The following is a 21,385-nucleotide window of genomic DNA, read 5'->3' on the forward strand; positions in this document are numbered from 1 at the left end:
ATACATTAGCACATATGGCTTAATACATTTTATTTCACCAATATTAATTTATACATAATACCATGTAGATTAGGTTAGCAACATTTATTAAAAAGTACAGGACTAAAATTACCTGTTGATCTGAATCCATTTTTAGTACAGATCTATCTGTAATCAGGACTGACCTGGAGATCTGCCTGTAATGCACAGAACAGTTAATCAGTGATTCAGATTCCACAAATAAGTTTCATTTATAGTTATATAACTACCATATTTCAAAGATTTAAGTCATGATAAAAGTGTTGCCTCCTCAAGCCAAGTCAAACTCTGCTTTAATCTATTCTTGGCTCACTGAAGGGAGAATATTGTGGGGGCATCTAGGTGGCTCAGTTGGTTAAGAGTCTGCCTTCAGCTCAGGTCATGATCTTGCACGGGGCTCCCTACACGGCGGGGAGTCTGCTTCTCCCTCTCCCTCTGCCCCCACCCCGCTCGTGCTCTTTCTCTCTCTCAAATAAATAAATAAAATCTTAATTAAAAAAAAGGAAAGGAGGATATGTGACGTGCAGACCAACCCCAGGTGATACAAAGGAGTCAAAATTAGACTGGACTCCCCTACAACCAGACTCAGTGGATATATTGGATCTATCTTTGGTTTGGTACACATTTGCATCTAACTTGAAGAACACAGTCATAGAGGAGTATCAATATAATCACACAGATAAATTTTCCAATGTTTCACCTTCCCCTGGACAGTGGGTGGAGGGGTGCCTTACCGGTATTGTACATGTGAGCATGTGTTCTCAGAAAAGTAACTGTCCTCCACAAGGAAATGCTTAGAGATTATTCTCTGACCAAACTGATCTATGATTGCTTTACATCTACAAAGAAAATAAACATAGCAAAAAAGTTCTCATTAATGATTACACAACTGAAAAATAAACATAATCAGCTACAATTCTGAATCTGAAACCAATTTCTTAGAAGACAATTTAAAATAGTATACAATTTCACATTTTGACATAAAACTGACACTAAATTACAGAATATATATTCTTGTTGCTTCTTTGAAATCTTTAAACTATAAACATAGAATAGAATTTAAATATTTATTTTGAATACCATTAATAAGAATAATGTTAGTGTAAGTATTACAGTATAAGCATAAGCTTTCTAATGTTTAGGAATATAAGAAGCTTTTCTTTTGTTTAGAAAAGCCTTTTGTCCCCTTAACAGATCTAAGAAAAGGAGAGAAAAGTTGATTAAATATCTTGTTATATCATTCACAGTCTGTAAAAGTCACTAAAGCCTTTTTATTTTTGTTAAGTGTTGCTTTCTCTTTTGTTCAAGAATAGCTATCTGGTCACACATGTGATAACGCTTTAAACAAACAAAAAAAGAGGGATAAAGCTTCTTTTAATGTTTCTACTTTACTTCAAAGAATGATCAAAAAAAGATTTCTTTCAAGTGCTATTTCTAAATAAGGAAAACACTTATGCATGGACATTATCAGGTCTCTGTCACGTGATATGTGTTGGGACAATGATTCATACAGAACCCTCCATTGACCTTCTTTCAATGTGTCTAGATAAAAGGATGAAAATTAGAATCCATCTCCTTGCAGTGCCACAAGTTATAAATGTACTTTATAGGCTCATTATCCAAACTAATGGACTAAGGGCAACATCCTTGAAATGGACTTACCAGTACTGACAAAGCCAGTATGTAATATCTCAGGAATGATATGCAAATGGCTGCATGGCTTTTTATTATGAAAATATCACAATTTACTTTTGTCACAGCTTCTCCTTTTGGGATCAGAATTATTTTATTAGAAATACATTTGTATGTTACTCCTCATAAAATGCAAGTAAATAATTTCAAACTTATACCATATTTTAAATATACGGATATAAATTAAAATATGCTACATCACTCTAAAAATAAGCCAATTAAGAGATATTTACCAGGCATAAAACAAAATGATGAACACCCAAGACTGACAGTAAGGGAAATTTAATGTGTATTTCCTAAAGGCAGATTATGATATGTTTATTCTTGAATAAATGACATGCCACTGTTGTCAGGACTGTGATAGATACCTCATGATGTTAGATATACATAATACATATTTTAATCAATTAGCCACATATTAATACATGCTATATTACATTTATTTATGTGATTTCTTTCCCATCTCACCTCCAATTCCTTTCTCTTCCCCAGTTGTTTCTATGCGTATGTCCTCACATTTCATTAAACTAGAGCTTTTGCCTTATAAAATACTTAACTGAACAGATATAAGGTATTTATACCTATAGTATTTTCCAAAATAATTATTTAAAAACTGAAAAGATAAGTTACTTACTCAGTATCCTGTTTTAATACATTCACATACAATTTAAAACACAAGGTACTTTAGGCAATGGAGAAGAGAAATCTGCTGATCCATCATTAAACACTGATCCCTATTTGTCCTGGAAACACTGACAAGCCTTTTTCTTACCTTTAAGTCAGAAACTATAGAAGTCAAGAGGGAATAATCTGGGCAGAAAAAAGAGGGTGTTATAATCTATATCTTGATAGGGATTTGGGTTATTCAGATTTATCATTTATCAAAACTCAGCTACTGAGCACTTAAGATTTGGGCACTTCACTATGTAAATTTTACTTCAAAAGGAAAGGCTATAAATAAATATTAAACTCTTAATGATAGGAATGCCAAGGTATTTAGGGGAAATTGTATTGATATCTGGAATTTACTGCGAAATTCTTAAGAAAGGTGAACAGATGAATAGAGGAATAAATAGGGTAGAAACATGATTAAGCAAGCAATATATTAAGATGTTAATTGTAGAATCTGGGTTGTGGATATACAAAAATTCATCCCGGAATTCTTTCAACATTGGTGTAGATTTGAAATTTTCATCATAAAATGTTGGAATAAAATTGGTGGTGGGGGGGAGTGGTGTTAGTATAAATCCTGGACTCTTAGTCTAAGTCTTCGCAAAGGACTCCCATTTAAATAAACCACACCATTAAACCTGGCCCTCAAGCTACTGGAGACCTTGTTTTGTAGGCTTCCAAACACTAACAGGGCTGCTTTGGTGGTAGCTACACCCTTGGTGACAGGTAGAAACTGGTTTCAGAAGTTATGGTATTAGAAAAAACTACTGGTACCACTCAAAAGGGAGGTAAGGGTGTAGGAGGATTACGGAGTATATAGGTCAATATACCAATAAATGTGCCTACTTATGCTGAAGCTTCTAGATGAAACAGTGATTCTCAGAGGAGGAGGAGGAGTAGAAGGAGGAGGAGGAAGAGGGAGCAAATCAGAATCACACCTGGGGGACTTTTTCAAATTTTAAGTACCCCTGGAGATTCTGATAAACTCCCAAATCCCAGAGAAAAATCATTGTCGAGCATGCCACTGTTACTGTTGTAGTTTTAGGCTGTGCTAGGTAGAGAAAAGTCAAGAGCTATTGCTACAAAAAAAAAAAAAAAAAGGTGATTTCTGCAGAAATTGATGTGATGGTCACATATGCCCAATCTGGTAGATGATGGTAACAACTCACCTGCTAGTCTCACTCTGAAGTACTAAGGCTCTAGGCCTGAGCAAGGCTGTTCAAACCAACACATGTTTAAGCAAGGAATAAGGTTTGTTTTCCCCCCAGATACTTGACTTACTATCATATATTAGGCCTAATTAGGAGAAAAATGAAGAAAGGAATATTAATTTGGGACCGAGACTTAGACTTTGTATTAAAAGATTAATATAAAAAATTAGATGACACTTAAGTAATGGAAAACAGCACAATGAAACAGTACTGCCAGAGACATTAAAACACCCTTCCACATAAACCTGAGGAAGCCATTAAAGATTAACAATATTCTGGATTTAGTTGAGGGCCTTGCTGAGCTTCATAAATAGTAAACTGAGGAGGAACACGATATAGTTCTCAATTACAGAGACCCAAGGACCAGGCTGATCATAAGAATCACTGAGGCCAGACAGAACATTTCTAGAGGTGAGTTTTCCAAATCAAAAATCACAAGTTATTCAATTCTTGGTTCAATGACATGAGGACATATACAGCAAAATGATAAGGAAGAAAATGCTCAGCAAGATGAAAACTCTTTATCTGGAATTTGGCCCAGAAAAGAAATATAACATTATAACAAGTATCCAATGTCTATGATTTTCAGACTATCCCAACTAACTGTATGACAAGAAATGCAGCAATCATATGAAATAATAAAAGAAAAAATACATTAAGAAAATTAGAAGATCCCCAATCATTGAAGGAAACAAAATAATTTTCTCTGTTCACTATGCCCTTCTATGCTTTTTAAAACACATTAGTTCAAATGTCACCTCTTCAATAAAACGATTCCAAAATGCTTATCATTCATTTTTCTTGGGTAAAAATCCACTCCAATAGTTTCAAATACATTAACAGATAGATAACTCCAAATCTATGGTTCTGTGTTCTGACCAATCCCAAGCTCTGTATCCATATTTTTAACTGTGTCTTATCTGTTTCTTTCTGTGTTTCTCAATGTGTTTTTGGATAGACTCCAAACCCTTTTTAAACCTAGCATACCCCTGGGGCACCTGCGTGGCTCAGATGGTTAAGTGTCTGCCTTTGGCTCAGGTCAAGGTCTCGGGGTCCTGGGATCGAGCCCCACATCAAGCTTCCGACTCAGTGGGTAGTCTGCTTCTCCCTCTCCCTCTGCCTCTCCCCCTGCTCGTGCTCTCTCTATCTCTCTGTCTCAAATGAATAAAATCTTTTTATAAAATAAATAAACCTACCATACCCCAAACTGAGTTCATCATGACTCCTTACCTGTTTCCCCCCTTGGAATACCTATCTCATGTAATGACATGACCAGCAGTTAGCTTCCCTAGCTTAGAAACTTTCTTCCCATATCTAATCTGCTACTCAATTTTGATTCTACCTTATAAAGATTTCTTGAAACTAGCTTCTTTTCTTCATCTCTACTATACTGCCTTAGACTTGTGTTTAGTCTAATAAGATAATGGACTGCTAGCAAGTCAGTAGCTCATTTGTTTGATGTAAATGACGACATAACAATCATGTGCCAAGCACTGTTCTAAGATATAAGAATAAAAATATCCTATCCTTAAGAAGCTCCCAATATAATGAAGATGCAGACACAGGCAACTGTAAGATAATACCCAAGTCCAGGGATAAAAAATGAGGACAGGACATCATGAGAGTACTAAAGGAAGGTATCTAACTAAACTTAGGGGGTAAAGGTGGAGTATCAGGGAATGCTCCTCAGACAAAGTGGTAACATTAGCTGCTTTTAAAGGATGAAAATTAGTTAAGCAGGCAAATAAGAAGAACATTTCAGGTAGAAGGGCAGCATTTGCAGGGGTACAAAGGCAAATGAGAAAAGTACAGGGAACCACATACAGTTCAGTGTTAAATGACAATAAAATGGAAGCAGGGAGGGAGGAGAGATGAGCTTAGAAAGGCAGGCAGAGGCCAGATTCCAGAGCCTCACATGTCATGTAAAAGGGCCTTACACTTTATTCGGAAGTGATACAAAGCCACTGAAGCTTTTTACACAGGGAGGGACAGAGCTAGATCTGCATAATGAAAAGATCTCAATGTGTAACTATCTCATTAATTTATTTTTCTTTAATGTCCCCCAGTAGACTCTAAGCTCCATGCAAACAAAGACCATGATTGTCTTGTTCTCGGCTATATTCCTAGTGCATGAGACATTGAAAACAACTAATACTTGCTGCACCGATGGCTAATGGATGGATAGACAATGGAAGTATTCCGTGCATGTGAACAGTGTGGAGACAAAACCAAAGATTCAGAATCTCTGATTTAGGAGGTAAAAGAATATCTTATCATCAAAGTGTTTCTTCCAAATCACTGCCAGAATTGGTAACTTAAACTAGCAAATCTAATCGTGTTATATACCCACTTAAAACCACCACTGATTACAGTCCAAAGTCCTTAGCTTCCTTCGGCAAAGAAGGATCTTCAGGATATATCTCCTCCATGGGATTCCAAAGTATCCAATTACATTAACAATTGCAACTAGCTAACAGGTACTGAGCTCTTACTATGTGTAACAAATGGTTCTACCTGCTTTATTTGTTAATAATCATAATAACCAAATAAGGTAGTTACTTTATACAGAAACTGGAGCACAGGGAGGTTAACCAATTTTTAAAGTCCATTCAGTTAGTAAGTGGGGAAGCCAGGATATAGTTCCAGGTCTATATGACTTTAGAGACTGCTCTGTTTATTGCTCTCTTTGTACATGAAGGCAAGGTACATGTTTTATTCATCCCGTTATTCCCATAGCAACTAGCATGGAGGATGGAGGTTGCTGGAGGTTAAATGTATAGAATATTATCACTACCATTTTGCAAATGAGACATGCTAAAATCAGAAATTCAGCAATTTTTCTACAATGACTAATGGTAGTAAGATCAGTCACCCCACATGCTCTAACATACTATTCATTACTAACTTCCAAGTATCTGGAAAAGGTATAGTTATTCCTGACATCAGAAAAAAAGATATTTCTAAGAAATACTTAGAGCAGGAATTCTAGCAAGTGAGACAGCTGAAGTATAAAAGAACAAAAGAACAGCAGCTGAAGTAATTAGATTCAGACTACTGGTTACAGACATATCTAGTCCAAGGTCATCCATACCCTACCCCAGTATCAAATACTATATTGCTAAATGGACAAATCTGCTTTATAGGAGTTTTACACAGCACAGCTGCGAAGAAAAAGAAAGCTGCTCAACAAGAGCATTCAGTGTTTCTAGAAACAGTCAACAGAGGGGTCCAGTATTAGAATTTAGTGACAGGGTATAGAAAAGAATTGTTGATATCTGTCCTCTGAAAATTGAAAAGCGGAGCCAATGGATAATATAGCAAAGAAAGCACAGTCAATGTGGCTCTCAGGAAAAGCAAACTAAACAAAAATGAAAAATAAGACCTAACTGAAAGTAAGTATGGTTAATATTCTATATTTCTTCTTTCCAAAGTTTGTACAATACATCGATGTGTAATCACCACATTGAATTCAATGCTATGATCGTTTATGCTTCTACAGCTTTACTCAATGGATGGTGAAAAGAAATCACCAGAAGATTATCAACAGTTTTTTAAGATTCATTCATTCATTTAACACACAGCCACTGAGTATAATGGGTGATATGAACCTGCTTTGTTTCTGGACATACAGTCATGAGATCCTGCCTTTTCTTACACGGAATTTACAATCATACAAGGGGACCTGGCTCAGGGGGCCAGCAGAGGGTTCTGATCTAGTCTGTGGAATCAGGAAATAAACTTAGACCTTAGAACTCAAGCATGAATAGTTCTTTGCTACACCAAAGGGAATGCCAAGTGTTCCACACAGAAAAACAGAGCAATCTAAGACCATAAGGAGACAAATGCAAATCATTGCTGATTTCTTTATTAATGTTCTAATTACACTTAAAATAAACAATTTAAAGTTTAAGTCAAGCTGGGTTCCTTAAAAAGAAATGTATGCTGGATATGTCTAAATATAAGTTCAAGATTTTTTCCCTAAAAAAACTATGCCTCACTTTATATTCAAGTCCTGACAAATTAACTTCTATTGATGTGGGAAACAAAGGCAAAAGAAATGTAACTTAAATTAAAATCTCCTTACAGCTTGCAGCCCACTGATAGGTACCTGAAACATTCAGAGCATGATCTTCCTCAATGAACTCATGGCTGCCTTAGTGCCTTCATGTTTCAAAGTAACCTTATCTTGGCAGCGGCTGGCCCCTCAAAGTCCTGATAGCCTTGCTTCCGGATTCCTTGGAGACCTGTGCTATCCCTAGCCCCCACTAATTAAAAAATATAGTCACTCCTCACAATCCCAGTATAGCTCTTTCTGCCCACAGGTCCTGTCTCATAAATAGGGAAGGGGTTAAGGTATAGGCAGGAGAGATAGGAGGCCCCTGACTCCCCTGACTAGGCTCTAAAACTATTCCTGGCAGGTGGAGACACTGAGAAGGAGCTGAACAAGAGATAAGGGAACAAACCAAGACGGCACAAGAAATCTCAAGGAAACAAGCTTCCCAGTCAGTTCTCAATAAAAGACTGCCACTAAAAGCCCTCAGTGGCAATCCATTCAGGCCCCCTCACACTCTAGAGAGTTTTCTTTCCTTTCTGCTCTCACTTTCACTTAATAAACTTTCACTTCACTTCAACCGTTTGCGTCCACGAGATTCACTCTTCAACTCTGTGAGACAAGAACCCTGTAATCCTGCAACACTATTATCGGTAGCTCTCTTAAGTATTTGATTTTGAACATGAAAGCAGTGTTTGGGAAAGATGAATTAGCCTGAGTCAACTTTAATCAATGCTAGCTTTAAATATTTATAGAGACTGTTTGACTTAACAAAATGGGATTCTTATTAAAAAGGCAAAAAATTATTATAAATTTGGTAATTATTAGTGAAGGTATGAATTTAAAATGTTTAAGTATTGGTGGTCTCTTAAAACTTTTAAAGATCACTTAAGCAATACACTATCGTGAGACTACTGGAGATATCATGAATACTATGAATGTAGGTCAAATTTAAAAATTGTTCTATTCTTAAGGAGGTAAATAATTGTGGCTTGGAATAAATGTTCAAGTAAGAGAATCACAAGCAGAATCCAAAATGGCTGTATCTTAAACAACCAAGATGGACAATAAAAAAAAATATTCATTGGAAAACTGGAGGTCTAATAAAATGATGGTCTAAGTAGACGTTTTGCTATTTCATTTATATCCATAGAAGTTTTTTTTGATTTCTCACTGGGACTGAAGATTACCTAGTATGTAAGAATGGTCTATATTTAAGCTTATAAATCATGTTGGGATAATTTATTTATAAATGTTAAGGAAAAACTAAGTACTTTCTAAGTACTTTTATTAACACAGTCAAAGCACGTTATATATGGGAGGAAACTAAATGATTACTGGAGAGTCCATCTAACTCATCTTACAGATAAAGGAACTGGCCCAGAGAAAAGTGACTTGCTCACTGTCATTCACAGCAGTGATGGAGTTCCAGGTCTTCTCTCATTCAAGGGCTACCTGACCATGAATGCCTTAGGAGTTATTGGGCAATAATTGTTATGTTTGAGGTCTTTCCATGAAGACATAAAACAAAATGTTAAATAAGTAGCAGTATGTCCGCTATTTAAAATTCAGGAGAGGAGCTTGTCTGTGACTTAGCAGAAGGAACCTCGGCTTCCTGGGCGCCTGTGGCTTGGATGGTTAAGCGTCTGCCTTCGGCTCAGGTCAGGATCCTGGAGTCCTGGGATCGAGTCCCGCACTGGGGTCCCTCCTCCTTGGGAGCCTGCTTCTCCCTCTGCCTCTCTCTCTCTCTCATGAATAAATAAATAAAATCTTAAAAAAAAAAAGAAGGAACCTAGGCTTCTCTCTTCCCTCGAACATAACTAGATAACTATCAAATCATTCTGAATGCACAAGAAATTGACCTGAGGACTGAAAGAATAAACTCCACAACTACAGGGAGAGAAGAGGCCACTCCAGAAAGGCAGGAAGTCCAGAGACGTGGTTTGGGGTAGAAATGGATCACAGGTGCTGTGGAAGGGAGGAAGCCCTGGTTGCACAGAAAGGTAAGAGAAAGGAGCACAGAGAGAAACTCACAAGGAGAACACTTCCCCAAAGCCACTGGCTGGGAAAATGAGAGGGGCTGATTTTTGTGAGTTTTTGCAACCAACTGGGCTCAAAGACTGCAGTTTTAGAGGACTTCTGGACTGGCTGTGATAAGAGCCCTGAGGGCACTGCCCTGGAGAGATGACAGGTAAACAACCTGAGGGCAGATAGCTCATCTGAGGATCACCTAAGGCCCAAGGGGAGACTGTTCTCTCTTCTTGGAGCACCTATGTGACAGGCAGCATTCACAGAGACACCTCTCCTCCTCTCCCGGCAGGGGGTGGGGGGCGTGGGGGGGGTGGTGAACCGGCAGTAGTCACCATTTCCCTCTACCACCCCGCAGCATAGGCAGAGATACCTCCTAAGGGCTTCTTGCCCCCAACTGGCTGTTTAGCCTACTTGCTCCAAATCCCATTCCTCTGTGCTCTGTGCAACTGCCCTTCTCAGTCAAATGTGCAGGCCTCCCAACACCGCGAGACCCTCCTCCAAAAGACCAGAACAGGCTCCTGCCACGGCACTTCCCTAAAGTTTGGACTTTTAAAAGTCTGCATGCTTAATGTCCACAATAGGCAAAATACGGAAAGAACCCAGATGTCCATCGACAGATGAATGGATAGATAACAGGTGGTATATAGAGTGGAGTATTACTCAGCCATCAAAAAGAATGAAATCTTGCCATTTGCAATGATGTGGATGGACCTAGAGGGTACTATGCTAAGTGAGTTAAGTCAGTCAGAGAAAGACAAAAATATGATTACACTTGTATGTGGAATTTAAGAAACAAAAGAGATGAACATAGGGGAAGGGAAGGAAAAATAAAATTAGATGAAATCAGAGAGGGAGACAAACCATAAGAGACTCTTAACTATAGGAAACAAACGGAGGGTTGCTGGAGGGAACGTGGGTTGGGGGGATGGGGTAACTGGGTGATGAGCATTAAGGAGGGCATTTGATGTAATGAAAACTGGGTGTTACATGCAACTGATGAATCACTAAACTCTACCTCTGAAACTAATAATATATGTTAATTAATCGATTTTATAAATAATAAAATAAAAGTCTGCAGGGGCACCTGGGTGGCTCAGTCATTAAGCGGCTGCCTTCGGCTGAGGTCATGGTCCCAGGGTCCTAGGATCGAGCCCTACGTCGGGCTCCCTGCTCAGCGGGAAGCCTGCTTCTCCCTCTCCCACTCCCCCTGCTTGTGTCCCTCTCTCACTGTGCCTCTCTTTGTCAAATAAATAAATAAAAATCTTAAAAAAATAAAAAATAAAAAAATAAAAGTCTGCATGTTTGGCTGGGATAGAGCCCAAAGTGCAGTGCATTGCTCCAGTCAAGCAAGCAACCCAGAGACAGTATGAAAACAGTGATCTGAAAAAATGCTTGGTACACATACTCTTCTGAAAGTGGTTCTCTGAGAGCAATAAGCACTGAGATCCCTCTTGGGGGATAAAGGAGCTGGCTGGCACCATTTCCCTCCCCAGCCTCCCAGCATAAACAAGCTTCAGTCAACAGCACAGTGCCAACACTGTCAGACTAACCCATTTATACCATGTCCCACCCCCTTGAAATCTGCTTGTACCACTTTCTCAGGCAAGTGTCCCTAAGTCCCAACACAGCAGGCCCCTTCCCCAGAAGACCAGCAGAAAACCTTGAAAACACCACATTTCCCAAACAGAGAGTTCTGCATGGCTTCAGTTCTAGAGGAAGTAGCATCAGGTCTCATTTAACAAGCAGACCAGAGCACTCCCCTAGTTAAAACTTGCCACACTCTGCCCAAGGACCAAACAATCCCCACTTGAGGCAAGGAGATCCTCTGCAGAAAAGCCAAAACACAGCAGCAGAGTGAAACCCAGCACACACCAGAGATACTCCCTGAAGCACCAGGTCCTGGACACTTTATGACCTCTTCTTCATAAAGCCATTATTCTCAGGAGCAGGACACAAAATGGGCTTTTCTTGATGTGTTTTTTTTTTTTTTTAAATGGGCTTTTCTAACACAAAGAAGACAGAGACTTAGACAAAAGGCCAAGATGGAGGAATTCATCCCAAACGAAACAAGAGAGGTCACAGCCAGAGATCTATTTGAAACACATAAAGTAATATGCCTGCATGGAGAATTTAAAGCAATAATCATAAGGATACTGACTGGGCTCAAGAAAAGAATGAGACTTCAGGGAGGCCCTTACCACAGAGATAAAAGACAATCACTTAGAATGAAAAAATGCAATAACTGAGATTGTAAACAGACAGGATATAATGACCACAAGCATGGAAGAAGCACAGGAACGAAAAAGTGATAATGGAAGACAGAATAATGGAAAATAATGAAACTGAACAAAAGAGAAAAAAAAGAATTATGTATCATGAGAATAGACTTAGGGAACTCAGTGGCTCCATTAAACATAATGCATTTGTAGCATAGGAGTCCCAGAAGAGAAGAGTGAGCAAAGAGGACAGAAGGTTTATTTGATGAAATGACAGCTGAAAACCTGCCTAATCTGGGGAAGGAAACAGACATCCAGATCCAGGAGACAGTGAGCACTCCCATCAAAATCAACAAAAGCAGGCCAACACCAAGATATATTATAGGTAAATTTGCAAAATATGGTGATAAAGAAAAAATCCTAAAAGCAACAAGACAAAAGAAGTCCCTAACAAACAAAGGAAGACCCATAAGGCTAGCTGTAGATCTCTCCACACAAACGTGTCAAGCTAGAAGAGAGGGACATGAAAAATTAAAACTGCGGAATGGGAAAAATCTGCAGCCAAGAATACTCTATCCGGCAAGGCTATCATTCAGAATAGGAGAGAGAAAGAGTTTCCCAAACAAAAACAAAAGGAGTTCATGACCACTAAACTAGCCCTGCAAAAATATTAAAGGGAACTGAGTGGGAAGGAAAGACCAAAAATGAAAAAACTATACATGAACAGAGAAAATCACCAGAAACAATGACAAAACAAATAATAAAATGGCACTAAATTCATATCTACCAATAATTACTCTGAATGTAAATGGACTAAATGATCCAATCAAAAGACAAAGGGTGCCAGGATTTTATACCTAAAAGACACCTGCAGATTGAAAGTGAGGGGATGGAGAAACATTTCTCATGCAAATGGAAAAAGAAAGCCAGAGTAGCAATACTTCTATCAGACAAATGAGACTTTAATCCAAAGATTTTAATAAGAGATGAAAAAGGGCACTATATCATAATAAAGGGCAATATCCAACAAGAAGATCTAACAACTGTAAATATTTACACCCCCAACTTGGGAGCACTCAAATATATAAAAGAACTAATAACAAATATAAAGGAACTCACTGATAATAATACAATAATAGTAGGGGACTTTAACACCCCACTTACAGCAATGGATAGATTAAGCAGAAAATTAAGAAGGGAACAGTGGCTTTGAATGACACACTGGACCAGATGGACTTAACAGATATATTCAGAACATTTCATCCTAAAGCAGGAGAATACACATTCTTTTCGAGTGCACATGGGAGTCTCCAGAACAGATCGCATACTAGGTAACACACCATGCATAATTATGATAACAACACTACGAAACTTGAAGTCAACCATAAGAAAAAATTTGGAAAGACCACATATACATGGAGGCTAAAGGGTACTAAAGAATGAATAGGTCAAATAGGAAATTAAAGAAGTTTAAAAAAAATACATGGAAACAAATGAAAATGAAAACATAATGGTCCAAACCTTTGGGATGCAGCAAAAGCAGTCACAAGAGGGAAATGAAATATACAGCAATACAGACCTACCTCAAGAAGCAAGAAAAATCTCAAATAACCTAATCTTACACTTAACAGAGCTAGATAAAGAACAACAAATGAAGCCTAAAGTCATCAGAAGAAGAGAAATACTAAAGATTAGAGCAGAAATAAATGATACAGAAACTAAAAAAAACAATAGAACAGATAAATGAAACCAGGAGTTGGTTCTTTGAAAAAACTTTAAAAATTGATAAACCCCAGACTTATCAAAGAGAAAAGAGAAAGCATAATAATATGCTTAATAAATAAAATCACAAATGAGAGAGGAAAAATAGCAACTGACACCACAGAAATATAAACAATTATAAGAGAATATTATGAAAAACTATACACCCACAAATTGGACAACCTGGAAGAAACAGATAAATTCCTAGAAAAATATAAACTTCCAAAACTGAAGAGAGAAAAATAGAAAACTTGAACAGTCCAATAACCAGCAAAGAAACTGAGTCAGGGCCAAAAAATCAAAAATCTCCCAATAAGCAAAAGTCCAGGGCCAGACGGCTTTCCAGCGGAATTCTATCAAACACTTAAAAAATAGTTAATATCTATTCTTCTCAAACCACTCCAAGAACTAGAAATGGAAGGAAAACTTCCAAATTCATTCTATGAGGCTAGCACTACACTGATTCCAATACCAGACTAAGACTCCACAAATAAAGTAAACTTTAGAATAAAGAAAACTATAGGCCAATATCCCTCATGAACATAGATTAAAAAAAATTCTCAACAAAATACTAGCAAATCGACAGTACATTAAAAGAATCATTCACTACGATCAAGTGGAATTTATTCCTGTGCTCCAAGGGCAGTTCAATATTTGCTAATCAATCAACATGATACACCACATTAATAAAAGGGTAAGAATCCTTTCAATAGATGCAGAAAAGGCATTTGACAAAGTACAACATGATAAAAACCCTCAACAAAATAGGATAGAGGGAACATACTTCAACATAATAAAGGCCATATACGAAAAACCCACAGCTAATATCTTCCTTAATGGGGAAAAACAGAGCTTTTCTTCTATGGTCAGGGACAAGACAGGGATGTCCACTCTCACCACTGCTACTCAACATAGTACTGGAAGTCCTAGTTTCAGCAAACAGCAAAAAGAAACAAAAGCCATCCAAATCAGCAAGGAGGAAGTCAAACTTTCACTATTTGCAGATGACATGATACTATATATATATATATATATATATATATATATATATATAGAAAACCCAAAAGATTCCACCAAAAAATTGCTAGAAATGATACACGAATAGAAAATCAACAAAAAGAAATCTGTTGCATTTCTATACACCAATAATGAAGCAGCAGAAAGAGAAATCAAGGAATTGATCCCATTTACAATATCACCAAAAACCATAAGATACCTAGGAATAAACATAAACAAAGAGGTAAAAGATCTGTACTCTGAAAACTATGTAACATTTATGAAAGCAATTGAAGATGACACAAAGAAATGGAATAACATTCCATGCTCATGGATTGGAAGAACAAATATTGTTAAAATATCTTTATTATCCAAAGCAACCTACACATTTAATGCAATCCCTATCAAAATACCAACAGCATTTTTCAGAGTTACAACAAAGAACCCTCAAATTTGTATGGAACCACAAAAGACCCCAAATAGCCAAAGCAATCTTGTAAAAGAAAAGCAAGCTGGAGCATTACAACTGCAGTATTCAAGTTATATTACAAAGCTATAGTGATCAAGACAACATGAAAATGGCACAAAAACAGACACATAAATCAATAGAACATAATAGAAAACCCAGAAATGAACCCACAACTATGTGGTCAAGTAATCTTCAACAAAGCAGGAAAGAATACCCAATGGAAAAAAGACAGTATCTTTAACAAATGGTACTGGGGAAACTGGATAGCAGTATGCAAAAGAATGAAGCTGGACCACTTTCTTAAAACATAAAGAAAAATAAATTCAAAATGGATTAAAGACCTAACTGTGAGACAGGAAACCATTAAAATCCTAGAGGAGAAGAGAGGCAGTAACCTTGACACTGGCTGTAGATATGTCTCCTGAGGCAAGGGAAACAAAAGCAAAAATAAACTACTGAGACTTCCTCAAAATTAAAAGCTTCTGCACGGCGAAGGAGACAGTCAATAAAACTAAAAGGCAACCTTTGGAGTGCGAGAAGATATTTGCAAATTACTTATGTGAGGAAGGATTAGTATTCAAAATGTTTAAAGAACTTATCAAACTCAACACCCCAAAAAACAAATAATCCTGTTAAAAAATGGGCAGAAGGCACAAACAGACATTTTTCCAAAGAAGACACACAGATGGCCAAGAGACATAAAAAGATACTCAACATCACTCATCACCAGGGAAATACAAATCAAAGCTACAATGAGATATTACCTCACACCTGTCAGAATGACTAAAATTAACAATACAGGAAACAAGAGCTGTTGGTGAGGATGTAGAGAAAGGGGGACCCTCTTACACGGTTGGTGGGAATGCAAACTGGTGCAGCCACCCTGCAAAACAGTATGGAGGTTCCTCACCAAGTTAAAAATAGAACTACCCTAAGACACAGCAATTACATTACTATGTATTTACCCAAAGGAAAGAAAAATACTGATTCAAAGGGATACATGCACCCGATGTTTATAGCAGCATTATCAACAACAGCCAATTTATGGAAAGAGTCCAAATGTCCATCAGTTGATGAATGGATAAAGATGTGGTGTACAGGGGCATCTGGGTGGCTCAGTCATTAAGCGTCTGCCTTCGGCTCAGGTCATGATCCCAGGGTCCTGGGATCGAGCCCTGTATCAGGCTCCCTGCTCCGTGGGAGGTCTGCTTCTCCCTCTCCCACTCCCCCTGCTTGTGTTCCCTCTCCCGCTGTGTCTCTCTCTGTCAAATAAATAAAAAATCCTAAAAAAAAAATGTGGTGTATATATATATACAATGGAATATTAGCCATCAAAAAGAATGAAATCTTGCCATTGGCAATGACATGGATGGAGCTACAGACTATTACGATAAGCGAAATAAGTCAGTCAGATAAAGACAAACACCGTATGATTTCATTCATATGTGGAATTTAGGAAACAAGACAAATGAATATAGGCGGGAATAAAAGAGACAAACCAAGAAACAGACCAACTATAGAGAACAAACTGATGGTTATTAGAGGGGAGGTGGGATGGGTTAAACAGGTGATGGCTATAACGAGGGCACTTGTGATTAGCATCGGGTACTGTATGTGATGAATCACTAAATCCTACACCTGAAATTAATACTGCACTTTATGTTAACTAGATGGAATTTAAATAAAAACTTGGGGGACAAAAACACATTTATAGCTTAAAGAAAATAACAAAAAAACAAAAAAATAAGATTCATATTTGACTCCAATAGATCTGGAAGAATCATCTTCATAAGGGCCTAGAATGAATTAAGATCTAAAGCTCCCACTCTATCTTAGAATACTGGCTAGATCCTGAACTTTACATTACAGATCAGTGTTTCTTAGTGTCATCTATGGAGCACCTACATTAGATTCATTTGGGGTGTTCCTCAAAACTGCGAGTTCCCTGACTCCATTCTAACCATATTATCCAATTTCGCTCTCTGAGGGTGAGGCATAGAAATCTCCCTTCAAACAAAAACAAGAACAGAACAAGTTTACCTGGTGATTCTTAGGCACATTAAAATTTGAAAACTATCATTGTTTGGTCTTTAGACCCTTGGCCCCCAGCTATTTGTTGCAAGGAGGAATTCCTCTCTTCAGAGTTTATAATAAAAACTACATCAAAGTTAAGGTAAATGTAACCTTCAGTTGAACAAATGTTATTACTATACTTAATGTAGCCATTTTCTAAAAAAAGAAACATGAGCCATGTAAATTCTTGTCACTAAGAGTAACAAGTAGAACTGGAATTGGGCCCAAAAAAGGTAAAAGGATGTAAGTAAATAAACACCAAGTAAAAATAAACAATTCACTATCTGGCTTTCCATCATGGGAACACATTCGTGCTTCAAAATGACTATATAAGGAAAAATGACTCTAAGAGGCTTAAAAACAACAATTCCTTCATGAACCTCCACAGAGTTATTCATGACCCAGTATATGAATATCCTGGGCCTTCAAAGATTTTTCACTATACATTATCATTTTTCATTTATGTGGTACCTTTGCATTAAGGTGCTAAAAGTACTTTACATACAAGCCTTTAAACTGTGTGTTTCTATTATCTTATACTAGAGAATTACTTTCTAAGTCAAATTCACTGCCTAAACATTACATGTTCTAGACTTGAATTTTTTTCCACCATATCTCAAAATACCAGCTCTTGGTGTTATAATTAGTCTGTAAGAAATTATGCCGCTTAGACTATATAAAATTACTGTAAAATCAAACAGCTTAAATTTTCTATTTTTAAGCTTCCAGTTCATGATATTAAAGTATTTTATGGTCTGAACAATACCATTTCTTTATATACCCCTAAAAATAGTCATATTAGAGATGTAGGTTAGATGCTTAACAACATGTAACTAGAAAGAAAAATACATAGTAATTTAAACAGCTCCTAAAACTTAATCCAGTTTTAATTTAAATACAGAAATCAAAGACTACTACTTAGTGTAATTCAGACAAGGGTGTATCTTAGTAACTAAATAATAAATCCTAGAAAAATATAATTGAAGTATAAAAACATAGACATAAATAGTGCTTGGCATTTTCTAAAAGCAGGTACATTTTTATTCCAAACCTAAACCAGTCTGCAGGCCTAGTATGATTGTATAAGAATTTATCCTCAGATAACAGGGTAGCATAGTTTATGACAACAATCTACCTAAAAAGTCATTAAAGTGTTTTTTCTCTTGGGAGTGACATGCATTATCAGCAGAGATTAATCTGATGAGTCTTTAGGTGAGTTCCATTTTTTTTAAAAATGCAATAATAGAGGGCTTTGTTGTCATCTGATAAAAATCAATTAGAGGAGGTAAGGCCACAAGGAAAACTAACATCACTCACTACCCACCCCCGGCAGCTGAAATGATTTGTCTTCCAAGCCTGGATGATCAGGAGCTATAGTTATATTGCAGGGAAATTAATTTAGTTTCTATATTCTGAACTCACTTTCTTTGTTCTGGAGGATCTAAATACAAATTACTTTTAATCAAGGTTGGTATGATATTAATACCAAGGAGGATCTTCGAAGAATTATTTTTTTTAAATTGACTTTAGCATCTTTCACCTGTGCTTGGGGTGCAACTATAGGAACGTAACTTATATCATCCTTACTTTCTGGATTCTTTGTCCACAACAAGGCACTGTACTGAATGGCGAAGACAATAGATTCCACCAAACACTGCACACATCCTAGGAAGAGAATAGAAAGCGTGAATTAGGATTCTTGAGTTGAAAATTAAGGTAGCATTATCTTCTTTGAAATGTCTTCCATTTAATAAGTGATCTTACAGAAAAAGAATTTTGACAACTTATTATTTTCTCTGTCATGGTATTAAGAATCCCTCAGAAGTAAGATAGATTAGTAATATTTTGATGCAGCAAGAGGTACCAGTATTAATAATACAATGTGCAAGCCTAGAATTATGATCAAGCCAAAAGTATCCCCAAAGCTCAGTTATTCCCCCAAACCACCTACTAACTACAAATAGCCTCAAGAGGTTATGTATGAGAACAGAAATGACCCCACAGGGGAGCCTGGGTGGCTTAGTTGGTTAAGCATCTGACTCTTGATTTTGGCTCACATCATGATCTCATGGTTGGGGACTGAACGGAGTCAGGCTCTGTGCTCAGCAGGGAGTATGCTTAAGATTCTCTCTCCTCTCCCTCTGCCCCTCCCCCCACTCATGCGCACTCACTCGTGTCTCTCTCTCTAAAATTCAAAAAAAAAAAAAAAAAGTGGCCACAGAGAAGTCTTAAGGAGGAAACAAAGCAGGAAAGACTGGTAGACCCCTGGAGATTTTGCTTACCTTAAAAGTAAACAAAAACTACACTGGGAACTGAAAAGTAGAGCAGTAAGCACATGAGTTAATGCTGCAGAAGTTCTAAGGAGTTTGCCTATCTCATGAAACTAAGGGCTTGGGTTTTAATGCTTACGTAGGGACAGGAGAGGCTTCAGGATCCAAGTAAGGCAGGGAGTAGAAAATGAGATATTCTCTCATAATGTCTGGATCATTAAAGGACTACACTTCAGTGAAAACCCACTTAACCACAAAAGGGAGAAAAGAAAAATTGTTTTATCCAAAGCCCTGGGTGGAGAAGATTATACCTCTGTATTTATAACCAGTGGTCTGTCCTCACACAGGTCGGGGGTTTGCAATTATACTACATGATCCAAGAAACCCTTAACCAATAAAACACCATGAAAGAAAAGTGGCTCTGGGTCAGTAGTACCTCTGGAGACTTGGTGGAAGCAACTGCTAAAACTTTGTGGAGCGATATGAAGCCACATGAAAGAGCCACAGACAGAATCCCCTTATATGTTTATAATCTAAAATTATACATGAAGAAAAATACCTTAGCCTGAGTGAGGATTATCAGACACAACAAATGGGGTGGGGTAGCTGAAGTATGGACAGTCTTGTGGGGACTGCATCCTCTAACTGCACAGTTGGCTTAACCTCTCACATTGTACAATGGAATACTATAAGCAATTTAAATGAATGAACTACATTCCCATCTATCAACATGGATAAATGGCAAAAACATAAAAATTGAGAGATAATAGCTAATTAGGGAAGAATATATTGTGATGTCATTTATGAAAAGTTTCAAAACTTCATATGCAAATATGTAGTAAAAGTGCAGAAACATTTAAGGGAATTATAAACACCAAATTCAGGATAGTAGTTATCTCTGGGAAGAGAGGGAGTAAAAGTTACAATGGAAGTTTCAGTTGTTCAGTTTCTTAAAAAAATATATTGAGAGCAAATATGGCAAAATGTTAAGATTTGACAAAACTGTGAATGGCTACATGGTGACCTTTATATTATTCTATGTACTTCTTGGAGCATTCTTGAAATATTTCATAACCAGATTATAATGAAAAATATAAATAGAGATAAGTGACATTCACCAAGTATGGCATAATACTATTATCTTTCTAAGTTTAATTCATTTTACTGAACATGACTAAGCTAGTTAGGATAGGTGAGGTTAGGTAATAATTCATTCTGGTATAGGATGACATAGATCAGGGTTTTTCTTCCACTGAGAAATTTAGAATATAAGAAATGGCACATCAGAGCATGCAAGCAAAATTTCATGTGCTTAAAAACCCTTAGACTGCAAGTTTTACCCAGGGCACCTGCTACAAGATATTCTCCCTTCTTGCTAATCTTGTTCACTAGTCACATACCAAGTTACAGAATATTTATTGTCTGGTATACCTGGTACTATTTGAGACACTGCACTCGACAGATCCCACAGAGGGTTAGAAAAAAATCATCCATTAGACTGTTTAGATACATTTCCTAGGTGGTATTCTAACCCCTGTTGTTGGTAGGGGAGTACCAATTTAGTGAAATTGATGTGACTGAGATAATCAGTCCAACCTTCACCATCAATTTCCTGTTAATACTGAAAGAGGCCACAGTCACATGAAATATTACTGGCCCACTAAAAATAAATAGGTTAAATTAGGTTAAGCCCCAAAATGGATAATCAAGTTAAAAATGTGAATCACACAATCAGCATTCTCATTTGCCTGGGGATCTCTGTTACCTGAGTAGCAGCATCAGTGTTTCCAACTTCCTTGTAAGCAGCTATAGATGAGCGATAACCAACTGACTGACCTACAGAATTTCTCATTTCAGTCATACTGGTCTATGTTTTTACACACACACACACACACACACACACACACACACACACACACACACAC

At 37.2% G+C, this 21,385-nt stretch overlaps 1 protein-coding gene across 5 annotated transcripts in view; it reads right to left on the reverse strand.

Moving 5' to 3' along the window:
* The window catches only part of CHM (CHM Rab escort protein), a 208,851-nt gene that overhangs the window by 68,567 nt on the left and 118,899 nt on the right, over nucleotides 1–21,385 (reverse strand). For all 5 annotated transcript variants that reach the window (XR_012374805.1, XM_025878809.2, XM_025878733.2 and 2 more), the window contains exons 9-11: nucleotides 18,778–18,855; nucleotides 753–857; nucleotides 113–176 (exon numbers count right to left, since the gene is read on the reverse strand). Coding sequence is in view for 4 of the 5 variants with exons in the window: in XM_025878809.2 (XP_025734594.1) it covers nucleotides 113–176; nucleotides 753–857; nucleotides 18,778–18,855 (247 nt within the window). In the remaining variant the exon portion in view is untranslated. The remainder of the gene's footprint in view (nucleotides 1–112; nucleotides 177–752; nucleotides 858–18,777; nucleotides 18,856–21,385) is intronic.

Source organism: Callorhinus ursinus, unplaced genomic scaffold, assembly GCF_003265705.2.
Source record: "Callorhinus ursinus isolate GAN/ISIS: 27379988/994484 unplaced genomic scaffold, GSC_fseal_2.0 scaffold40, whole genome shotgun sequence".
In the NCBI taxonomy this organism is placed as follows: Eukaryota; Metazoa; Chordata; class Mammalia; order Carnivora; family Otariidae; genus Callorhinus; species Callorhinus ursinus.